At 44.6% G+C, this 23,275-nt stretch overlaps 1 protein-coding gene across 1 annotated transcript in view; it reads left to right on the top strand.

The window, feature by feature from the left end:
• Window positions 1-23,275, top strand: part of DYTN (dystrotelin) — a 60,963-nt gene that overhangs the window by 21,310 nt on the left and 16,378 nt on the right. The window contains exons 9-14 of the mRNA XM_074968008.1: window positions 2,164-2,275; window positions 4,411-4,559; window positions 7,202-7,370; window positions 10,660-10,730; window positions 18,377-18,536; window positions 19,862-20,366. Of these exons, the coding sequence (XP_074824109.1) occupies window positions 2,164-2,275; window positions 4,411-4,559; window positions 7,202-7,370; window positions 10,660-10,730; window positions 18,377-18,536; window positions 19,862-20,366 (1,166 nt within the window). The remainder of the gene's footprint in view (window positions 1-2,163; window positions 2,276-4,410; window positions 4,560-7,201; window positions 7,371-10,659; window positions 10,731-18,376; window positions 18,537-19,861; window positions 20,367-23,275) is intronic.

The raw sequence follows: 23,275 nt of genomic DNA, 5'->3' as shown, positions 1-23,275 counted from the left end.
TGTAATATCCTGGGACCGACCCGGCTACAAGTACATTGCATACATTGTAGCCATGGTGTCTTTTTGTTATTAAATCTTGTTTTGCCTTCTCCAGTTGGTTAGCTACGATATCCCTTACGTCAGCGGTTCGCAAACTGTGGGTCAGCGGTTCTCAAACTAATGGGGTCACCAGGGCTGGCTTAGACTTGCTGGGGCTTGGGGCCCAAGCCAAAACCCGAGGGATTCAGCCCTGGGTGGCGGGGCTCAGGTTTCAGTCCCTCCTCCTGGGGTCATGTAGTAATTTTTGTTGTCAGAAGGGGGTTGCAGTGCAATGAAGTCTGAGAACCTCTGCTTTACATCCAGGCAACTAAAAAAATACCTCAGAGTATTAAAGGAATGCTACCAGGTAGCTAGGGCCCAAAATAAAAAGCAAATGAAAAGCAAATATCAAAAGCTTAATATTAATGTAAATGTTTTCATGAAACTAGATCATGATCTTGTTTTGAATATTCTCCGGCAGTGTTTGCCTAGATCTATTTTACAAAACTCCTCTACAAAGACCCAACAAGCTCTGTGAGGGAACAAGGGTCTCAAGAGCTGTACAAGTATTCAAAGTCCAGCGAGGGCTACACAGGGAGCAGTCAGTTCTCCATCCTAGTCTAGCTGTAATCAAGACCTCTAGTTTTGAATTCAGTATCTCACACCTGGTTTAATAAAAATGGAACAGGGCTCAGGGCACTGCCTGGTTAAACTGTGAATAACTGCTTTTTCAGTTCAGTGGCTGAACTAAATCGTCAGTGGGGAAAATTGTTTTGAGTTGACTCCATTCAAAACAAATTTTCAGCAAACCAAAAAAAATTAAAGTTTTACACTTTGGGTTAAATGAAACATTTCCTTTAGTTTTTTGGGGAAGGTTCGCCTTTTTAAAAATAAAATTGCCGTAAAATGTGAAACAAAGGCTTTTTGAATTGAAAAATCATAAAATTTCAAAAATCTTGAAATAAACATTTCAGATTCTGATTTTTTGAATGAAACAATTGGACCCTAATTCTCAAAAAGCTTCAATTGACTCAAATCTGCATTTTTAATTGAAAAAAATTTCAGCTGAAGAGCTTCACCCTGCTCTATTGCCTGGTCTCCAGCAAACCAGGAGTTAACTGCAGCTTCTCTTTCCCCACCTCTTGGACAGGTGCTATGAGAAGGGTGAAGGGAGGACGTCTGAGAAAAGACGGGACTAGGCGAGAGGACAGTGATGAACCTAGGACAGGGAGTTTTACTATTATACTTTTGTGGCAATGTTAGCTTGCATTATTGACTTAAGTTTTTCCAAAGTCATAGGTCCCACTTTGCTCTGATGCCCCAGCAGTCATCATTCTGGGATGTTACAGCCCACAATGAACTGTATATAGAGATAAACTGACGCATGCAAAATACGAGGATACCACAACAGGACCAAAAATGGTATCATCGGCAACTATGGCTCCACTATATGAAGTTCAGTGCATCAGTTATTATCTATAAAAATAAAGCTGTTCTAAGGATTAGAACATTGTCAGCTGATCAATTACTCTTGTTTTGATAATGAACTCCTTGGCTCTCCCCTAGCTGTGGGAAACCATTACTACATTGATAATATCATCAGTAAAGCTGGGTTTTTTGATTAACTGATTTTTCACCGAAAAATGCCAAATTTGATGACCAAGGTTGGTTTCAACAAAGTGTCAGACTTCAAAAAGTTTTTGGAAAAGAAAATGGACATTTTCAAAAGAGAAAGTTTCAGTTTTGAGTGAAAACAACTTTTTGTTTCAAAGTTTCAGTAAATTTAGTCTAAAAAGTCAAAAAAAACCAAACAAACAAAAAACCCCAACTCCAAAATAAACAAAGGTCAAAATCAAACACCAAAACATATCAAAATCATCAGAATGAAATGTTTCACTTGACCCAAACCAAAACCTTTTTCAGATTTTCAGTTTGTGAAAATTCAAGATTTTGACTTTTCATCCCTATTTCGGACAGAAAAATTTTCAATATCTCAAATTTTCTTGGACCAGAAAAACTGTTGCCTGCCCAGCTCTGTCTAGATCATCAAACATTCATGGGTGCTGATTTCTAAGATCCCAATTCACTTGCATGAATTTGCCAGTCCTTGGAGGTTAATCTTATCCTTTCTGTTTTCCCTGACAGGTATCGCTGTCTGAAGTGCCTGAATTTTGATCTTTGCCAAGTCTGCTTCTTCACTGAGCGTCAGAGCAAACCACACAAGAGGTCACACCCTGTGATGGAGTACTGTGTAAAGGTACCATCCCATTTTACTGACTCATCTGCTTGCTTGGCCTATTGGTATGGATAGGTAGGCTCTTGGCTATGATGATTAGAGAGAGAGAGCGTGTGTGTGTGTGATCACCCCCATGAAATATATCCGCACTAGCTGCTGAGCAATGATAGGTGAGTGAACAAATAAAGTGGGGTTTTAAGTTTAGAATTTTCACTCTGCTTTGAGATAAAGACACAGTCCAGTCATATGGGACACCGAGGAGTAAATCCTGCCCACTCCTGTGTGTGTGGTATGTCACGTCACCACCCATGGGCATCCACCATCCCATTTTTGGACCTGTGGAAGGGGCCCTCCATGGCACCAGAGTTTTGTGTGTGCAGACTGGTTGGGGAGGGGGAAGGAGGGAAGGGAGCTTGGCATATGGCTGTAGGAGACATGCATCATTCCCCCTCCCTTCTATCCCACCCTGTGTCCATTCAGGAGCTAATTCAGTGTAAAGCTGCGAAAACTCCTCAGTAAAGCGTCTTCTAGTTGGTTTATCAACGTTTGCGAGGCGGCCCCAGGGGCTGTGTGTGTGAAAAGAGAATTCCTTTTTCATCATGGCTTCACATAGCAGTATGGCAGCACGGACACCAAGGAGATCACCCCTCGGTTAAAGGAGGACTTCAGTCCTACAAACCACCACATCCAGAGGACGACTGTATTAAATGGAACAGATTGTTGCAGTAGCACCTAGAAGTCACTGTGCTAGGCACCGTGCAAACATACAGTAAATGAGAGTCTGTCCCGGGCCACAGAGCTTATAGACCTCGGAAAAAAATGGAGACATAACAGGTGAATGAGACAAACAAGCCAGTCAGTGTGGGAGAGCAGTGAGGAAGAAACTCTGCAAGGGGAATCCCAGAGTTTTCATCTGCTTGCTGCAAGCTGATCCAAAGGGAAACCCCTGCACTAAACCCTTCTGAAATCAATGGGGTTCCAGGAAGCCAGAGGACTCCACCCACAAGGATCAGCTTGCAGAATGAGGGTCTGAAGGTGTGTTGACATTAGAAAATGAACTGTGTTTGAAAGCAGTTGACAAACACACTTACTTTCTAAGCCAAACTGAGCACAGGCTTTACTGTGCCCAACAGCTAATTCAGAAAGTATTGTATAGCTCAGGTGAAAGTGGCAACTGACCATGATATAGCCTATCCTTTAAATCAGTGGTTCTCAACCTGGGATCCAGGGCCCCCTGGGGGGCTGCATGCAGGTTTCAGGGGGGCCGCCAAGCAGAGCCAGTGTTAGACTTGCTGGGGCCCAGGGCAGAAAGCTGAAGCCCCACCACATGAGGCTGAAGCCTGGGGCCCTGAACCCTGCCACCCGGGGCTGAAGTCGAAGCCTGAGCAGCTGAGCTTCACGCAGGTTCTGTGGCATGGGGCCCCGGGCAACTACCCTGCTTGCTACCCCCTAATGCGGGCCCTGGCTTTTATATGCAGAAACCAGTTGTTATGGCACAGGTGGGCTGTGGAGTTTTTATAGCGTGTGTGTGTTTGTGTTTTTTGGGGGGGTGGGGTGGGGCCTCAAAAAGAAAAAGGTTGAAAATCCCTGGTCTACATTGTCTTTCTCTAGCCCCCACGCCAATGTTTATAATGACAATGCTGTTTTTCTTTACCACAGTGACACCTTGTGGTAGTTTTATCATCAATGTAAGAAATGAGTAGAACGTACAATGGTTGCATTACTTTTTCCTGTTTGCTCTTTCACAATTCCCCATGTAGATGCACTAGATGCATAATGAGCATCAAATGCTCCCAGCTAGGAAAGGCAGCATTTTACACCCACTTTTCACAGCAGGAAGTAACTGGGCCCTTTGTTGTCTTTCCAGCACATTCTTAAAAACCACCTCCAAAAGGACATTAGGTTCACCCCTATCTACAAAACAAAATCATATTAAAGATGAGGGTTCTATTAAGCTCCAGGCAAACTAGGGAAGAGCAACTAAAGTTAGCCAGCATCCACAAAAGTCTGGAGTTACATTAGCTTTCTTGTGGGTAGAGGGGAGAAGATAGCAACACTCAGCTTTATCTGGGATTGTGTTGACTGACTGACTGCTTGCTGCTTCAGAGCAGTGCTGGTTTTAAATCCACTCCTTTCTCTATTGCATGTCGTTCCAGCAGATGTCAGCAAAGGAGAATGCAAAGATCTTTTTTCGCACTGTCAGAAATAACCTGCTTCAAGAGCGCTGCAGAAGGAAGGAGGCTCAGAGAAGGCAGACACTGGAAACGATGGAGGGAGGGGACTTCTCAGAACATGAGCAAGCACTGTGAGTGCGAGTCCCAGGGTATTTATACCACCTGAGTGGTGAATTTGAAGAGACCAGATACTTCCAAGCTGCAGCACATTCACCACCTGCATTTAACAGTGCTAAAATAGAAGCAGTTTTGAATATAAGCTACTTGACTGTGCTCACACAGTAAATGACTTTGATTTGACAGATGAAATGTGGTCAGTCCATAAAACACAAATTAAGATTACAAAATGGAAGGGTTGAAACTGTACAGTAAAAGCAGCTTCTTTCCATGCTTTTTAAAAAATACCAGTCATCTGAAATAAGCCTTTGCATGATATATTGATACTGTGCCCACAAAGTAGCCATTACAGTCTATGGGGGTCAGTGGCCGAGAACCTTTTCCATGCCGTGACTTCATATTATGGCAGAAAGAGGAGCAGGAATCTGCAAAGCTCTCACCCTAGAGAATGTGAAGGTGGTCGCAATGGCCCCCATACTGAGAACCTATCTAACACACTTCCATAAAAGAAATTTTAAAACATTCTATCAGGCCTTGGTCCTATATAGTAATTGCAGAACTCAGCCTTGCTGACAAGTAGAAAGGAAGGCTGGTCATGTGGTTATGGCCCTGGGTTGGGATTCAGAAGCTCTGGGTTTATTTCCCAGCTCTGCTACTGATGTGACACCTTGGACAAGTCACTTAACTTATCTGAACCTCAGCGTCCCATCTGAAGGTGGGGACAACAATGCTTCCTTTGTCTATTTAGAATGTAAATGCTTTAGGAAAGGCGCCATGTTTTTCTAGGTATTTGTACAGACGTAACACAATAGGCCCTGATCTCAGGTGGATTCACTAGGTATTACTATAATACAAATAAGCAAGCAGTTTTGGATGAGTCAGTTACTCTATAACACATACTCTCCTTTAGGGGGTGTCATGAGTGTTGTAGTCCATCAACTCTTTAGGATGCTTGGCAGCAGAGTAGGTGAACAATGAATTTGAAGGCATGTGACTTCTTACGTCAACCTTCTACAGGGGTTCGAATATTATGGTGCTGGGGGCCATACTAATAACTACCTAAATAAAACAAAGATGGAATTAGAATTATGAGCACCATTCACAAACAAGCACACATTTATTTTGTTTTCTCTTCTTAATGTCAGGTCTGTGTGCCATGTTTTGTCACACCTAATCTCGGGCCCAGCTTTGCAATACTTACTACCAGACAGTACCTCCCACTGTGGGTAACACCACTGATGTCAATGAGACTGCTCTGTGCCCTTTAGACTCAGGTAACTGACTTAAGTCTGTTACCTCCATTCCTGAATGACCCATGTCCCTTTACGTCATCCAGATGTGAGAAAAGGCTCCTCTTAGGTTCACTGCAATACTCTGTATCTGTGAGTTGTTTTGGCATCTTGTTATGCTTGTCCTTCATTTGACCCATTCTTGCACTTTGTCTATGGGGGACTTGAATGAGACTGAAGAGGTCTCTTAACCATGTGCTGGTCCTTAGCACAAGTTCTGAGTGTTTGTCTTGCCTAATTGGTCTGTTCAGTTTGTAGACTTAAATATCTGCCAAACAGGGCTTAAGTAAAATTGAGTGATGGTATTCATCCTTTTGAACAGGGGTGAATTTCATCCTTCCCAACAGGAAGGAAGTGGAAAATATATTTACTAAACTTTACAGTGCAATAACACTGAGTAGTGTTATTGCTATTAGAAAACAATTTTAAATACATTCAGACTAATCAAGGACCATAGCTACAGTATGAATAATTTGCTGGAATTTCAACCTTGTCAACAAGCTATTTGATCACTGAGATGTTGCTTAAGTGTTTGTTCCTTAGCATGGAATATAAGCTTTCGTGAGCTTCACTTCATCCAATGAAGTGAGCTGTAGCTCACGAAAGCTTATGCTCAAATAAATTGGTTAGTCTCTAAGGTGCCACAAGTACTCCTTTTCTTTTTGCGAACACAGACTAACACGGCTGTTACTCTGAAACTTAGCATGGAATGTGATTGAATGCAACTTGCCCATTAATTCTTTCATGACGGATATTTCCTTACTTTCATTTAGCAACAAAAGCTCCCTTCTTTACATGAACTTTACCGTAATCTTTCTCCAAGTCCACAAGGTCATTTGATGACTTGAGAGGTTTTTGCTTATATCACATTTGGGCAAGATAAGCCATCAGTGAGAGCAGAATTTTGAGTTGCTATTCCAGGTGTCGTTAAAAGGATCATTGGTACCTCAGCCTAGCACAGATTGGGCCACAGGATTTCTGGCTTTCTAAAACTTTCCTTAGTTGAATTGCCTAGTTTAGTTGGCCCTCTACTGCCAATGGCTAAGAAACAGGGGAAGTTGAAAAGGGAGAGCAGCTGTACTGTTGCTAAATGAAGGGGAACTGGAATTCTGTGCTAGAGACTTTATGGTCTCCATTCAACAAACAAAATGACATCCACTGTCGGTTATCCATTTTACAGCCAAATATAGTGCTAGCTAACAGTGGTCATAACTACTCCGTAATTCTTACTCAGGCATGACAGTTATTACTCTGTTGAAAACAGAAGTTTTATTTATGATGATTCTAGGGAAAGGAACCTAAGAGTTCGACTGTTGAGCTTCTCATTTCATCCTTTCTTTATTTTTGCTTTCTTTCCTGGTGTACAGACCCTCTACAGAGCTCAGCACCTCCCCACAGCCTGCCCATCATTACCTATCCTCCCCAGAAAACAGACTGGCCCCAGAGCCATCTAAGCACTTAGCTGAAAAGGGGTCTGCAGTGCAGCAGATTGAGAATGACAACAGGGCACCAGCACAAGACAAGACATCAGCTCAGGTGAGCAAAAACAAGATATAGCCACACTGAACAAATCAGGGTGAGTATTGAAGCGTGCAGGGAGACCCAGACCAATTCTCAATCAGCTTTCAGACTGCCTATTAAATACTGATCCTAAGATGTTCCCTTGGTTAACTTCAGCTCTGTTAATTTCTCATGTTGGAGGGAGGGAAGTGGGCAGGAGAAAGTAGAAGGAAACAAATCAGGAACCTGGAAATTTCATAGTCATCCCTTAAAGAGCTTGACCACATTTCAATATTGGTGACTGCAGAAGAGTTGACTCACCATTGGCAAGTCCCCGGATGGCAGAGCTTGAGATAGCAGCTCTTTCTTGCCTAACGCTGTCAATAGTTTCTCCGGCCCTGTGATGATCTGTCTCATCTTGCAACTCAGCCCTCTAGCCACATTACATTTTAGTTCCCCACTTTTGAGGTAACAGAGTCTAACAAATAACAGTCCCAGTGTCCTTACGAAAGGTCTTCACACTCCTTCTCTCAGGGCTTCCAGTCATCCTTATTCCCCTCTCCGGGGGCTTCATGCCACCTTTCCTGTGGCTGGTAAGGAAACCCAGATCCTCCACTCCGCTAGGTTCCAGAGCGGGTATCATGAAACAAACAGCAGTAGTCTGCTCCATGAGACTCCTTGCTGCTACATCCCTGGACCTCTTCTGACTAACTACAACCATTATGTCAGGACTCCTGCTGTGATCTACTCTCCAGGCCCTATTCAGCACCTCCAGCCTCTCCCTGCTTCTTACAGACTCTGCCTCAGGGTCTCCCACAGGACCTACTTGTTCTCTGTAGCCCTTGCAGCTGTATCCCCTCAAACTTCAGTCCAAATGCCCCTTAGGCCCTAACTTCTCTTTGGCTTTAGTTCAGCTAAACTTTCTAGCTCTCTCTCACTTGGGTCTTCTGTCTGCCTGCCTACCTTCCTATTGCTCTATGCTCCTTAGTCCTTCCTTTATGAAGGCCCAGTTCCTCCCCCCTGGGTATGATCATCAGTTATGCCTGACACCCAGAGGCTTAATTGGGCTCAGGCTCTATTAACTGCTGGTTAACAAGTCTGGGGTGTATACACCCAATCATAGTGGCTAGGCCCAGATTCACAAAGGGACTTAGGTGCCTAAAGCCTAGATTTAGGCACTTAAGTCCCAGCTTTTAGTCACCACTGCAATTCACAAGACTCCCACTGACCCTGTAGGCACTTACACTTAATTAGCCTGAAAATTTTCAAGAGTAAAATTTCCTTAGGTGCTTAAGTTTCTACCTCAGGGCATGTGCACTGCTGCTCCATGCTAGGGACCTGAACACTTATCTTCCACCTCAGCCCAGAGCAATTCAAGAACCCAGGGAATATAGACATTCCTTTGCTTAACTCGCCTGCAGAGCCCTATCCAGTCAGCATGCTCAGAGCACACCTTCCAGATTGGGCGCCGTCGGCAAGCTCACACAAAATGGCTGGGGCGAGGAGGAGGATCTGCTCCCTCATAACTTTTAGCCTAGTGGTGATGTGGGAAATTCAGGTGTCCCAAGCTCCACCAAACTGGGCTCTAGCCCCCTGCATCAGAGATGTCTCAAGGCAGTGCTTCTTCCCAGCTTATGAAGGCCCTACATAACTTTTTCGCTGAGTGGTTAGGGCCATTACCTGGGATGTGAGAGCCCAGGGTCCAGTCCCCCTGCTCCAATTACTCTTTATTTATACACAGTGGAATAGCTTGAACAGGAGAGATTGAGGGAGCCCATGTCAGAATATCCTATTGCCCAATGATTAGGGTGCTCACCTGGGAGGTAGCAGATTCCCAGTCAAATCCCTTCTCTTCATCTGGTGGAGGGGGCACTTGAACCAAGGCATCCCAGCTGAGTACCCTCCTCTCCCCAGCAATTAGCAAAAACCACTTTGGGCCCCTAACTCCAGAAAAGGGTTCACAGCTGAGAATCACTAGCAGAGATAGGGACTAGCACATACCCCCCTTGTCAGCATCTCCCATTGGCTAGCTTAGGCAGCTCCCTACTTAGTTGCTGGCTTTGTAAATCACAGTCTGGCTCTGCTCATTGTGCAGGAAGCCTAGCCCACAACTCAGGATTTGTGGATCACAGTGTTGTTCCTGTGATTTGTTATGTGCCTAAAAGTCAGGCATGGTAACACTGAGCACCACAACTCCTATGTCCCTTTGTGAATCTGGACCTCGTTACCTGAATGTGGTAGCACACACAGCTATTTGCACTGCAGGGTTATTTGTTCTGTTATTAATTTTTATTGCATTACAGTAGCACATGACAGGCTCCACTGAGATTGTGGTCAAAATACCATCACCTCTCCCTTCTGAAAGCAACAGTTCAAGGAAAGACATCATAGGCCTGAATCTCAATTAGGCTTGGGCCATTCTGTGCCATCATGACAGCATAAAGGCAGCAGAAATGTAAGTTAGAGTAGCCTCAGGTTAGGCAGCCTCTGCATAGCCCTAGACTATGGGGAGCACAAAAGAGGTCAAGGCCAATTTTGCCTCCCCACCCCTCTGTCTCTTCCCCAGCTCCAGAATGGAGTAATTGAGAATCAGTCCCCGTATATCAGCTCATCTATTTTGCCATCACACCCATGCCTCTCTTCAGGAGCTGTACTTCCATGGAGAACATGAGACACTGTCAGCCACCATGTACCAGCAGTAGCAGCTGTGAGCATCTGCAGATGTTCAAGTCAAGAGCACTTCACCTCATTGTCAGGCATGCATTCATTTCAGAAGAGAGAGAGAGAGAGAGAGAGACAGGACTGCTGCCTTTGGGTTCCTGCAGTGTATTCTTTTTCCATCTGGTGAGGTAGCCTGGGGTTTTGTCATGCTGGCTGTTGACTTGTTTAGTTTCTCCATGGGCTGAGAATTCTTTCTGAGGAGCTTTATCCTCCTTTTGTGTTCTACACTGACATCATGCTGGTTTTTCAGTGCTGCTTTAAAAGACACAGATTGGAAGTCCTAGAGTCCTGTTTTGTCAGAAGGTAGATATAGGATGTACCAGAACTGTACCAGACATGCGCAAAATCAAGATGCTTGGGGTTCCTGAGGATCTGCTTCCAGGCACAGTGGAAAAGTGTGATCCATAGAGAAGTATCCAGACTGTTAGAAATGTGCTAATACCTCATGTTAATGGCAGTCAAATAACTCAAAAAAAAAAAACTGTAATGTAGACATATCCTAAATGTGATATTACTTGCTTACAGCAAGGTTTACACAGCAAATATGATTACAAGCACCACACTGGTAAAATTCAAAACAGAATCTTCTCTCTTTCTTCCATAGGCAATAGCCTCTATTAAGGCAGAATTGTTAAAAGCTCATGAATCCATCAAAGCCCTTCACAGTGAGAAGAGGTGGGTAAGTGTGTTAAAACCAAAGCTGAAGCCAAATGGAGATAAGTGTTTTAATATTAAAACCAGACAACTTGAACAAACATTACTGCTTCTTTCCTTCCAGTCCCAACCCTTCATTTCCAACCCTAAACCAGACCAAAGCAAGAGAAAGGTTTTTATCCTTGTGCAGTGTGTGTGTGTGTGTGTGTGTGTGTCCCCGTCCGTCCGTCCAATTTTTTCTAGCTGTCAAATGCTGGGATACAGCTCTCGTGTGCATTGTTCAGTGAGACAGCTTGGAAGTCTTAATTCTGTCACGTGGGCATCAATTTAATGAGCCAAATTTTCTGCTGGTGTCAGTTGGCATGGTTCCATTTAAGTCAAAGAAACTGTGCCAGTTTACACCAGGGAAGAGTTTGGCCTTACACATGGGTCAGTAATATATACCATTAAATGCAGTATATGTTAATTGTGGCCTCTTATTCTCTTTTTCATGTTCTCAAGAGCCATGTCAGAGAACCTCATTAATATGTGTTGTCACTTATTAATTTCTCTTTAAATATTGTTACAAGAATTAAGCTGTTTTTATTGGCTCCTCATGAACACAGCAAGATAGGTCAGCTCCTATCGTCCCTGCAAAAGAACAAAAAAAAAATACAAAAAATTTTCCAAGTCCTTTTTTATATTATTATAATATTATCATTTAAATTTACTACTAATACAAGCAAAATCTTCTGCCTTTTCCAGAACACAAGTTGGAAATAACCCCTAGAATGCAGCTTTATTATCCCAAATCATGATTGCATGATGTGATGCATTGATAACAATAAACTTTTTTGAAAACATGAAGCATGTTATTTGTAAACAAGTCTTAAAATAGCAAAACACTCACACAATGTTGGTCAGACCAGCTGCCTTAACAAAACCACACACACACACACAGAGGAAATACTTAATACCTGACACAATCCCCATGCCACTACATGTCATAGAATATCAGAGTTGGAAGGGACCTCAGGAGATCATCTGGTCCAACCCCCTGCTCAAAGCAGGCACAATTCCCAATTTTTTCCCCCCCCCTCAGGGATTGAACTCACAACCCTGGGTTTATCAGGCCAATGCTCGAACCACTGAGCTATCCTTCCCCCCTGAGCTATCTCTCCTCTCGCCCCATGTTCTCCTTTCCCTTCTTTACACATTGTCCCTTCACTTGGCAGTTGGGTAGGGAGGTGGATGTTTCCATTAGAGAAGAGTTGAAGAAGGAAGGCTGCATGGAGTTTAGTTGTCCTGTCCCACTGCTTTTGAATCCTGTATGAATCTGAGGTATGTTGCAGGATGATCGTGCTGTGGTGTGGGGGAGGCAACAGGAGATGGTATTCTGGCAGCCATTATGGACAGGAGTCGCTGAAACAGTTCCCTGTTGAGCTCTGTCTCCCTCACTAAGCCACCATTCGTGTTCCAGGAACTGCTTTCCAAGTGCCAGCCCCCTCGCTGAAACCCTGTTCTCTACCTGGGTGGTGAGCCCCAACCTTTCCTCTTGCCTGTCAGTATGCTGTTGTTTCAGTCTTTCATCCCTCTTCTTCTGGTACCAGACCCGCTGGTCTGCCCTCTTAAGATCATCAACCATAACTTTGTCATGGAAACTCTTCCTTTTGGAATGGTTCGTGAAGGTACCTTGGGCCAGGGATCGAATTCCTGAAGAACAGCAGGCAGTAGAGGTTGAGGGTCCTGAAATAGGACAAGAAAAAGGATTGTTGTCTAAAGTAGCTCAGCGGAGGAGCACAGAATTAATTATGGTGGAATCTCAAGAACATAAAATGTAACATTTCTAAAGTGAACACATATTGTGATGGGAAGGCTTCAGTCCTCATGCTGTCTCTGAACACAGCCTTGTTAGTCACAGTTACAGAAGTGTGAAGACAATGGTAAGTTTAAAATTGTAACTTTTTTCTGTTTCATAAAAATTTCGTAACTAGTTGTCATGCAGGGGAGGAAGAGAGGTGTGTATAATGCCCTTGCTGCAAAAGGCTTTTTCTGTCATTTCAGGTCTTTCATATTTTGGAAGATGACATAAGTGTTCTTGTGGTGCTCTATTGGCAGAGGGACATGTTATTCCAAGCTGCTGGAGGGAAACATATGGTGTATGCAGCTGAAGTATTCAAACATATAGTGACCAAACAGCATATCTGAGAGTGGGGTGGACTAGTCAGCTATATGGTGGGGGGGTGGTCCTGGAAAATATGCCCTTCCCCACAATGTGACTATCTATGTGGAGCTCCTGCTTCAGGAAAAGCATGCAGCTATCAGCAGCCAGGATTGGGTCAGAATCCATGAAGGAATTAAACCTTAAGAGCTGACACAGCATCTTTGGCTTACCCTGTTACTGTTGCATACAAATATGCTAAAATCTGCAGCTTTTCTCCACCCTGCACCTGGCGAAAAACTGAGTTCTGGGGAAAAACTGATGCCCCACTCGTACTTTGGAGAAATGAATTTGGGACCCGCAGACTGCATGGATTATGCTTAACAGAAATGAGCTAGATTTGGAAATAGAAGACTTTTCCCCAAACACACATGCTCAGTTCGCTGTTCACAGGCAGCTGTATAGACCCAGGAGGAATGATTACAGTGTGGGATATTTCTTATTGCTGAAGGGAAATCATGAATGACCCTAGCAAACATCTGTGACTTAACAGCTACAATAACCTTTACAGCTGTTTATGAATCTTTGAAATTTCAGGTTGCCATTTTGAACTAAACAAGTGGGGGGAAGGGAAGGCAAACACCACGGTGCTGTGCTACAATCCACCATTATTGGCCACACGCTGATAGCTGGGACTTATTTTTACATTGCTTCTTAGAGCAGAAATCCCTCCCATTACTGTAATAATAAACTGTAAATTTGAATCATACACTTACTGGGCTTTGGGGCCGCTTCAGACTGCACCGTGTTTGTTGCAAATTTTGCAGTGGGCTGTTCCTCGGGCAGGGGGATCAAACAGCTCTTCCAAGTAGGGACCAAGAACTCGCTGTTGATGCTGATCCACAGCCTGCTCTGGGACTGGTTTCATTAAGAGAGTCACTTCATGCCCTTCACTTGGAGCCTGCTGCTGGCTGCCTTCAGTCCTCATGGTGGATTCAGGGGCCAACATAGAATCATAGAAGATTAGGGTTGGAAGAGACCTCAAGAGGTCATCTAGTTCAACCCCCTGCTCAAAGCAGGACCAACACCAACTAAATCATCCCAGCCAGGGCTTTGTCAAGCCAGGCCTTAAAAACCTCTAATAGGATTGAGATTCCACCACTTCCCTAGGTAACCCATTCCAGTGCTTCACCACCCTCCTAGTGAAATAGTGTTTCCTAATATCCAACCTAGACCTCTCCTACTGCAACTTGAGACCATTGCTCCTTGTTCTGTCATCTGCCACCACTGAGAACAGCCTAGCTTCATCCTCTTTGGAACCCCCCTTCAGGAAGTTGAAGGCTGCTATCAAATCCCCTCTCACTCTTCTTTTCTGAAGACTATATAAGCTGAATTCCCTGAGGGTCTCCTCATAAGTCATGTGCCCCATCCCCATAATCATTTTTGCTGCCCTCTGCTAGACTCTCTCCAATTTGTCCACATCCTTTCTATAGCAGGGGTCCCAAAACTGGACGCAATACTCCATGTATGGCCTCACCAATGCTGAATAGAGGGGAATAATCACTTCCCTTGATCTGCTGCCAGTGCTCCTACTAATGCAGCCCAATATGCCATTAGCCTTCTTGGCAACAACAAGGGCACACTGCTGACTCATATCCAGCTTCTCATCCACTGTAATCCCCAGGTCCTTTTCTGCAGAACTGCTGCTTAGCCTGTTGGTCCCCAGCCTGTAGTGGTGCATGGGATTCTTCCCTCCTCAGTGCAGGACTCTGCACTTGTCCTTGTTGAACCTCATCAGATTTCTTTTGGCTCAATCCTTCAATTTGTCTAAGTCACTCTGGACCCTATCCCTACCATCCAGCATATCTACCTCTCCCCCCATCTTAGTGTCATATGCAAACTTGCTGAGGGTGCAATCCATTCCATCATCCAGATCATTAATGAAGATGTTGAACAAAACTGGCCCCAGGACCGACCACTGGGGCACGCCGCTTGATGCTGGCTACCAACTAGATATCGAGCCGTTGATCACTACCCATTGGTCCCGATGATCTAGCCAGCTTTCTATCCACTTTATAGTCCATTCATCCAATCGATACTTTTTTAACTTGCTGGAAAGAACACAGTGGGAGACTGTACCAAAAGCTTTGCTTACGGCAAGATATGGAGAAGGTGGTGGATGTGATATATCAACAAAGCCAGTTATCTCATCATAGAGGCAATCAGCTTGGTCAGGCATGACTTGCCCTTGGTGAATCCATGTTGACCGTTCCTGATCAACTTCCTCTCCTCCATTTGCTTAGACCCTGCAGCCCTGCGGGGTCCTGGGACTGAGTCCTGGGTTAGAGCAATTGCAGTGTAGATGCAAGGGGTGTTAGGCTGGAGCTCAAGATCAAGCTCAGGCTTACATTGCAATGTAGATATACCCATAGGGGCCAGTCCTGTGAGATGCTGAACATCTTCAGCTCCCACTGAAGTTAATGGTAGCTGAGATGATACATATGAAGCCTGCTCCTTCGGAAACATACTCTGTCCTGACTCAAGACTATACTTGCCGAGTCTCCAGGAATTAAAGATGAATCTTTAAAGATTGTGTCGTGTGGTGAAACCTCCAAGAACGCATACAACCAAAGTTGGCAACCCTGCTCAAGACCCGATCCCATAAACAGGAAAATGAGTAACTTTGCTCCCAGGAGCAGTCCCCTTCATTCCTAGTCAGTGGAAATACTCGCACAGGTTAAGTTACTCAGGTGAACGTTTGCTGACAGGAATGGGCACAGAAATAAAGTTTGCGGATGATACAAAGCTGGGAGGTATTGCCAATTTAGAGAAGGACAGGGATATCCTACAGGAGAATCTGGATGACCTTGTAAACTGGAGTAATAGTAATAGGATGAAATTTAATAGTGAGAAGTGTAAGGTCATGCATTTAGGGATTAATAACAAGAATTTTAGTTATAAGCTAGGGACGCATCAATTAGAAGTAACAGAGGAGGAGAAGGACCTTGGAGTATTTGTTGATCATAGGATGACTATGAGCTGCCAATGTGATATGGCCATGAAAAAAGCTAATGCGGTCTTGGGATGCATCAGGAGAGGTATTTCCAGTAGGGATAAGGAGGTTTTAGTACCGTTATACTAGGCACTGGTGAGACCTCACCTGGAATACTGTGTGCAGTTCTGGTCTCCCATGTTTAAGAAGGATGAATTCAAACTGGAACAGGTACAGAGAAAGGCTACTAGGATGATCCGAGGAATGGAAAACTTGTCTTATGAAAGGAGACTCAAGGAGCTTGGCTTGTTTAGCCTAACTAAAAGAAGGTTGAGGGGAGATATGATTGCTATTTATAAATATATCAGAGGGATAAATACCGGAGAGGGAGAGGAATTATTTAAGCTCAGTACCAATGTGGACACAAGAACAAATGGATATAAACTGGCCACCAGGAAATTTAGACTAGAAATTAGACGAAGGTTTCTAACCATCAGAGGAGTGAAGTTTTGGAATAGCCTTCCAAGGGAAGCAGTGGGGGCAAAAGATCTATCTGGCTTTAAGATTAAACTCGATAAGTTTATGGAGGAGATGGTATGATGGGATAACATGGTTTTGGTAATTAAATATTCATGGTAAATAGGCCCAATGGCCTGTGATGGGATATTAGATGGGGTGGGATCCGACTTACTACAGAAAATTCTTTCCTGGGTATCTGGCTGATGAATCTTGCCCATATGCTCAGGGTTTAGCTGATCGCCATATTTGGGGTCGGGAAGGAATTTTCCTCCAGGGCAGATTGGAAGAGGCCCTGGAGGTTTTTCGCCTTCCTCTGTAGCATGGGGCACTTGCTGGAGGATTCTCTGCTCCTTGAAGTCTTTAAACTACGATTTGAGGACTTCAATAGCACAGATATAGGTGTGAGGTTTTTTGCAGGAGTGGTGGGTGAAATTCTGTGGCCTGCGTTGTGCAGGACGTCAGACTAGATGATCATAATGGTCCCTTCTGACCTAAATATCTATGGAAAAAAAAAATAGCTAAAGATGCTCAGAACCGCACAGGACAGAGCCATTAAATGCTGAAATATAGGGACTATTAAAAGGACTAGTAGAGCTGGTCAAGAATTTTCCAATGAAACATTTTTCCAATCAGGAAATGTTGATCTGTTCATTTTCTGATTCAAAATGACTTTTTGCTTAGAAATTTTAATTTGTACTAAAATAAGTTTTAAAAAAATTTGAAAGGTCGGTATCAAAATGAGATGTTTCAATTGATCTGATCCAAAAAAGGTTTTCAGACCATTGGTTCACAAAAAAAATTTGAGATTGACTTTTTATCCCATCTCAGGGTGGGAAAAAATTTCAAAAATCTGAAAAAAAAAACACTCTCGTAAGGACAGGAAAACCTTTTCTAAATCCAGATCCAAATACTAGTGTTAACTTTGCATGTCCAGACTTCTTACAAGCCTTATGGCCAAATCTTGCTCAGCTGACATGTATAATCCCATTGAAGGGGTCAGTGGGGCTACTGGCGTGAGGAAAGTGAGCAGATGAGTTCTGTCTTTACCCCTAGTGTGGATTTTTCTGAGTACGTACTGATTAATGTATTTCTTCTTTCAAAAATAGAGCTGGAAGAAACCATTTAGTAAAAGACTGATTTATAACACCATTGCTTCTTGCTTATGTGAACCAACACATTATCCAATGGAAAATAAACAAACTAGAACTCTTGGATATAATAGAAGAGGGGATAACTATTTCAATTGAGCAATATACAGCAGCTGTCTTATTGCTCCAGTGCTAACCAGCTTTTATATCTCTCGCTCCGCCTCAGCAGTGGGCAAAACAAAGCTGTGGGCAGCACTTCTCCGTAAGAGTCTGCCTCTAGGTTAGAGAAATGGGTGGTATTTATGTATTGTCTGCCCTGAGTAGATATTATGTGCATAGTCTCTAATTATCTTGCTCTAGTATGTGGGGGGGTAGCACTTTTGATTGCAATAACCTCATCTTTCCAAGGACAGTGGCTTCTATAGAAACTTTCTGTGCAATCAGTGGAGGCCATACAGAAGGTCCTTAGCAAGAAGGATCATCATCAAGGAACAATGGGGCAGATTCATCCCTGTGCTGGGGCCAGGACAGACAGCTTGCACTTCCCCACTTTGAGAGCTAGCAGGAGCTGGCTTGACCCCAGGCACAGAGGAGGGCAGCCCTTCTCTTGTCTCTGTTGTGACAGCCCCATGGGCCATTCCAGGAATGTTGAATCACCAGAGCCCAGGACCATCCTGGCCACACCTTCTGCATCCTCCCCATGTCCTGGGCTTCCTGGAATGTCCCTGTGTATAGGTTGCTGTGGAGACAGCTCAGCTCCTGGAGTACTGACCCCTGCACCCTGGGTGGGAAGGTTCTTATACCTGCGCTATAGCCCCTTTGCACCAGCCAAGCTGCAATATTTGTCCTCTCTTGTGCTGTACATTAAGGAGTGTGCATGGAAGATAATTTAGTCCAGTAACTCCCCTGTCCCCCTGTTGCCTGGCAGGTACCTGAGAAAGCAGTTAAACAACTGGAAAGACAAGGTGCTGCTCCTCCACAACTCTCAGGAAGACAAAAGCTGCAGACTAGAAGCAAAGCTCCAAGTCCTGATAGCAAACTATGAGAGTGTGCAGATGGAGCTGCAGCAAATGAGGCAGGAAATAAAGGTACAGAGAACAGCGTACCAAGAATCTTGACAACAATTTGGCTTTGACATGTTCTGACCACTGCGCACCAGCATTATCTCATTGTTACTTTGTGCTCCCCCTGTTGTCTCTTATCGATAGATGGATAGAAAGCAGGGGCTCTTTTTGTTCTGTATGAACAGCACCTAGCACAATGGGGCTCGTAGGCACTACCACAGTATGAATAAATAAAGAGTAATAATTAATAATAAATAGCTGAGTGAGAGTGAAAACACCCTTTCTGTGCAAATTCCAACCATAAAAAAGGCTCCAAAGAGAATTGCTCAATGCATCTTAAGCAAGACTGGATACATCACTAGACAGTGCAGTCTAAAGAACAATCTTATCTTGTCAGGTGATAAGAATTAGATAATTAAAGGAAAGTCTTTCCTTGCTGCGGATCAATATCTTATTTTGCCTTTTTCTTTTGGAATATTTTAATTCTGATTCATTTAAAGTAACCCTTGGTTTCTAAAGTTCAAATGATGTTCTCACTCTAAAATATTAGTCCATATGCTATGCAAATACATACAGCTGGATATACATGCAATTTGTTTGCATGAGTCATATGTACACACACACACACACACACACACACATTGCATGGGTGTGGGTGTGCGTGTATATATACTGTGCCTATATTCTTAGTTAAATTCTTTTAGAATAATTTTCCAGCAAATTAAATCTTGGGCTACTGTGATGTCCCCTTTTTACTGGCACAATAAGATACAATATCTTGAGACTGAAGTTGCAATAAATCGAGACACAGAAAATTGTGGAAGGAAACCTATGTACAATAAAATTAGACCCAAGACACTGAAAATCAGGCAGGAGTCACTAGAAGAAGAAAAAGGCAGAGATGGTGTTTCGTGATAGACACCAAACTTTTATGGGCCTGATCCAAAATCGACTGAAGTCAATGGAATAACTCCTGTTGATTTGTTGTTATATTGCAGTAGTGTCTAAAGTCCCCAGCCATGATCAGGACTCCATTGGGCTAAGTGCTGTGCAAACATATGAAGAGAAAGTCCCTGTCCTGAAAAGCTACAACCTGATTAATCAAGACCGACAAGGGAAGCATTACTATCCTCTTTTTACAGGTGGAGAAACTGAGTCATGGAGATTCACTGATTTGCCCAAGGTCATACAGGATGTCTGTGGTAGGGATGGGAAGGAACTGAAACTAGGTCTCTTGAGTCTCATTTCAGTTCTTTAACTACAAAACCATCCTACCTCTTTAACAGGTTTCCATTGGCTTTGTATCAAGCTTTCTAAGCAAGAGGTTTCCTGTGTTGTGTTCATTTCAGGCAATGTTACAACCACCAAACCATCCTTCATTTGTACTGTGTCAAAATATGATGCCAAAAAGTGAGGACCCCTGGAAGGAAAGAAAGCTTCACAATGGATCAGATTCAGCTCTGGCAAAACCCATCCCTACTAGCTTCACTGAGTTGAAATCCCTGGATCCCTCCTCCTCTGCAGAAAAAAGGCAGCTACTACAGACTCAGACTGATCCAGCTGCAATGAACCTGAGATCATCAGGTACCACTTTGGGGTCAATATTCCTGCAGAATGGCAATCCCCTAATGAGACAGCATGAAAAATCAAAAGAGAAGGGAATTCCTCAGACAGATCAGGAGGGGATATCACAACCTGAAAGGACCAGGAACCTTCCCCAGGGAATTATGACCACAGCTTCTAGTCCCACTGCAGCAGAATTGCCATTTAATGAGAAGGAGGTGAATGAAGAGAAGGAACTGCAGCAGCTAGTGCTGAAGCTGAAGGATGCTTTATCTCTCCAACTGCAACCAGGTAAGAGTTCTAAAGTCACAGATAGTAGGCCTGATTGTCTTCTGACCTACATCCAATTTAATCCAGCATAGCTCTATAGACTTCATTGGCGCTACGCCGGACACATATGTGAGTGAATGGAGAATCAGACCTGATGGACCAAACTCTATTCTGGTGTAAATGAGTGAAGCATCACTGACTTAAAGTGTCACCCTTTGATACCAACAGAGAATTTAGTCCATTGAGTCTAGCATGAGGTGCCTTTATATTTACACTTTGAGTCAGTCAGGTGCTGCACTTATTTGCACCCTTCTCTACAAATTTGAGATCTCATTTAATTTTGAACCAGCGAAAGAAATTCACTCTAAAAAGGATGCCCACAGAGTTCACATCCATTCTTTAAACATCGGGGATGTGTCCTTCGTATCCCCTCTTCACAGAAGTCGCAGAGTATGTAATGATGGCACCTGCTGTTTTTCATCAATTTGAATATAATTTGGTGAGACAGTATATTAACAACTAGATAATTTGTGTTACATAAGTGTCTTTTACTTCTAGATGTGCAGTAACTAAACCTCACTGCATCCCTTGACATTAGCAGAAAGCTTTTATATGGAAATCTGAAATGCATGGGAGACAATAGGTCTCAGGATATTTGTGTTAGATGTGCTTCCTGGCACTGTAAATTACTAAGGAGGAGAGTGACATGGCATTCTGAGGAACCTGTAGTTCTTCAAGTGATTACTCATTACAATTCCAAGTAGGTGTGTGCACGCTGCGTGCACAATTGTCTAAAGCTTTTTCCCCTAGTGGTACCTGTCGGGTCGGCTGTGGAGCCCCCTGGAGTGGCGCCCTTATGGCAGTGAATATAGGTCCCTGCCGACCTGCTGCCTCTTCAGTTACTTCTTACCACCAGTGACGGTCTTTGAAGCTACTTTGTTCTCTTGCCTTGGGCAAGTTCTCCTAGTGAACAGTTATTCTTGTGTTGTATATAGTTCTACTTAGTTCTTTCTAGTATTTTAGTTAATTAGTTCGTAGATAAGTTTCTGTTGGGGGATACCCCCTCCCCGTTATCCTACTACCCTCCAGGGACTGGGGTATGCTTTGGTCTTCAAAACTTGTGAGTTTTGCCAGAAGCCTATGCCCAGGGGAGACCCTCATGACTCCTGCTTAAAGTGCTTGGTGGAAACCCACAAAACTGACAAGTGCAAAATCTGCAGGAGTTTCCGCCCAAGGACTAAAGGAGAGAGACTTTAGACTTAAGCTTGTCCTTATGGAGTCAGCTCTCCATCCCCAGCTGGCTCAGACCGCGTCAGGATCCAAGCCCAGCACTTCGATGCGGAGCGCACCGGCCTCAGTAAGGGAGGCTGCGGTGGCAGTGAAGGATTTGGGGCCCATAGACCTGCAGCACCACCACTCTCTGGCACTGAAGACAAGTTTGTCGACTTCTCGGCACCAATTTCACTCACCGGTGCCGCATAAGAAACTGAGAAGAGCTGAAAGGGGGCACCTGCTGACTGTCCGAGCAGTGGAGCATGATGGTGCCCGTGGAGTGCGTCCCACATCGGGACACTCAACTCCTGCTCAGGGACAGCCGGTATTGTTGACTCTGACCATCCAGGCAGAACTGTTGACTCCGATTCTGTTGGACCCCCCCAGGATGAGAAAGCCAAATTGGGGAGTTTGACATGCTGTCCACTCCTGACACGTTCGAGGCTGCCAGGAACTTCACAGAGATGGCAACCCAGCAGTCCCCAGCACCGGCAAAGCCAGCAGCACCAACACTGCACAGGGGGGCTGGACTGTCCAAAGCAAACCAGCCATGCTGCAGCACCGGTCGTCCTCGCCTCAGCACTGAACACTGGCACCAGCCCACACGGCACCGCCATGGAGCCCGAGATCAGACTCGTCCTCCGAGTTAGAACCAGAATTATACGTCTCCAGATGCAGCCAGCACCAGTCTCGTTGCTCCAGATATAACGAGATGCAACAACTTCCGATGATGTCCTGGCCACCACAGTGGCAGGCACCCGCTCATTGGCCATTCTGGACTCCCTGGGCGTATCATCAAGCCCAGGGGCCAAGCTTCACGTCCCTTTCGGTCACCTCGGACAGATGGGGGACCTCTGTCTGCCTCAATGGTGAGAGAACCTCCAAGGGATTCGGAGCCCAGTACCCAGGACAGCACCGAACCCGGCACCAAGTTTGCATCTAGCAACACATCTGCACTGTGCAGGAAGCACCTGCACGGGAGGACCTCTATGAGTTGGAAGGTCAGGAGAATCCCATGCCTATGAGGGCTTCTTCATTCTCCTCCCCGGATGAGGCAGTACCTGGATGGTCTGCCTCCTTACCGGCTTTGGACAATAGAGCCCATCAGGAGCTGCTCAGAAGAGTAGCCCAAGATCTGGGCCTGAAAGCGGAGGAGGTGTCAGAAGAAATGGACCCTATGATGAACATTCTGAGGCCAGAAGACCTTTCCAGGGTGGCCTTGCCATTGATCTAGACCATCCACAATACTACCAAGACCCTCTGGCACATTCCTGCTTCCATTCCTCCCACGGCTAAAGAGGTGAAAAGGAAGTACTTTGTACCCTCTAATGGGTATGAATACCTTTTCACCCTCCCTCAGCTGGATATGCTGGTCGTGGATGCAGCCAACGCCAAGGAAAGGCAGGGTCACCAGGGCCCCACTCTAAAGTCTAAAGAGGCAAACAAGCTAGACCTCTTCGGCCATAAGGTCTATTCCACTGGGGGACTCCTGCTTCAAATTGTCAGTCAGCAGGCGGTTCTTAGCTGCTACCCTTTTAACTCCTGGAATTCCCTGTCCAGGGAGAGCTACTTCCATCTGACTCCCGCTGTGACTCTGAGGCTGCCCTGGAGGAAGGCAAGACCATTGCAAGGACTTCCTTGCAGGCTGCATTAGACTC

This window comes from Natator depressus, chromosome 11 (assembly GCF_965152275.1).
Source record: "Natator depressus isolate rNatDep1 chromosome 11, rNatDep2.hap1, whole genome shotgun sequence".
In the NCBI taxonomy this organism is placed as follows: Eukaryota; Metazoa; Chordata; order Testudines; family Cheloniidae; genus Natator; species Natator depressus.
Note: the sequence above shows the minus strand (reverse complement) of the source record. Positions and strands in the feature narration are given on the sequence as shown.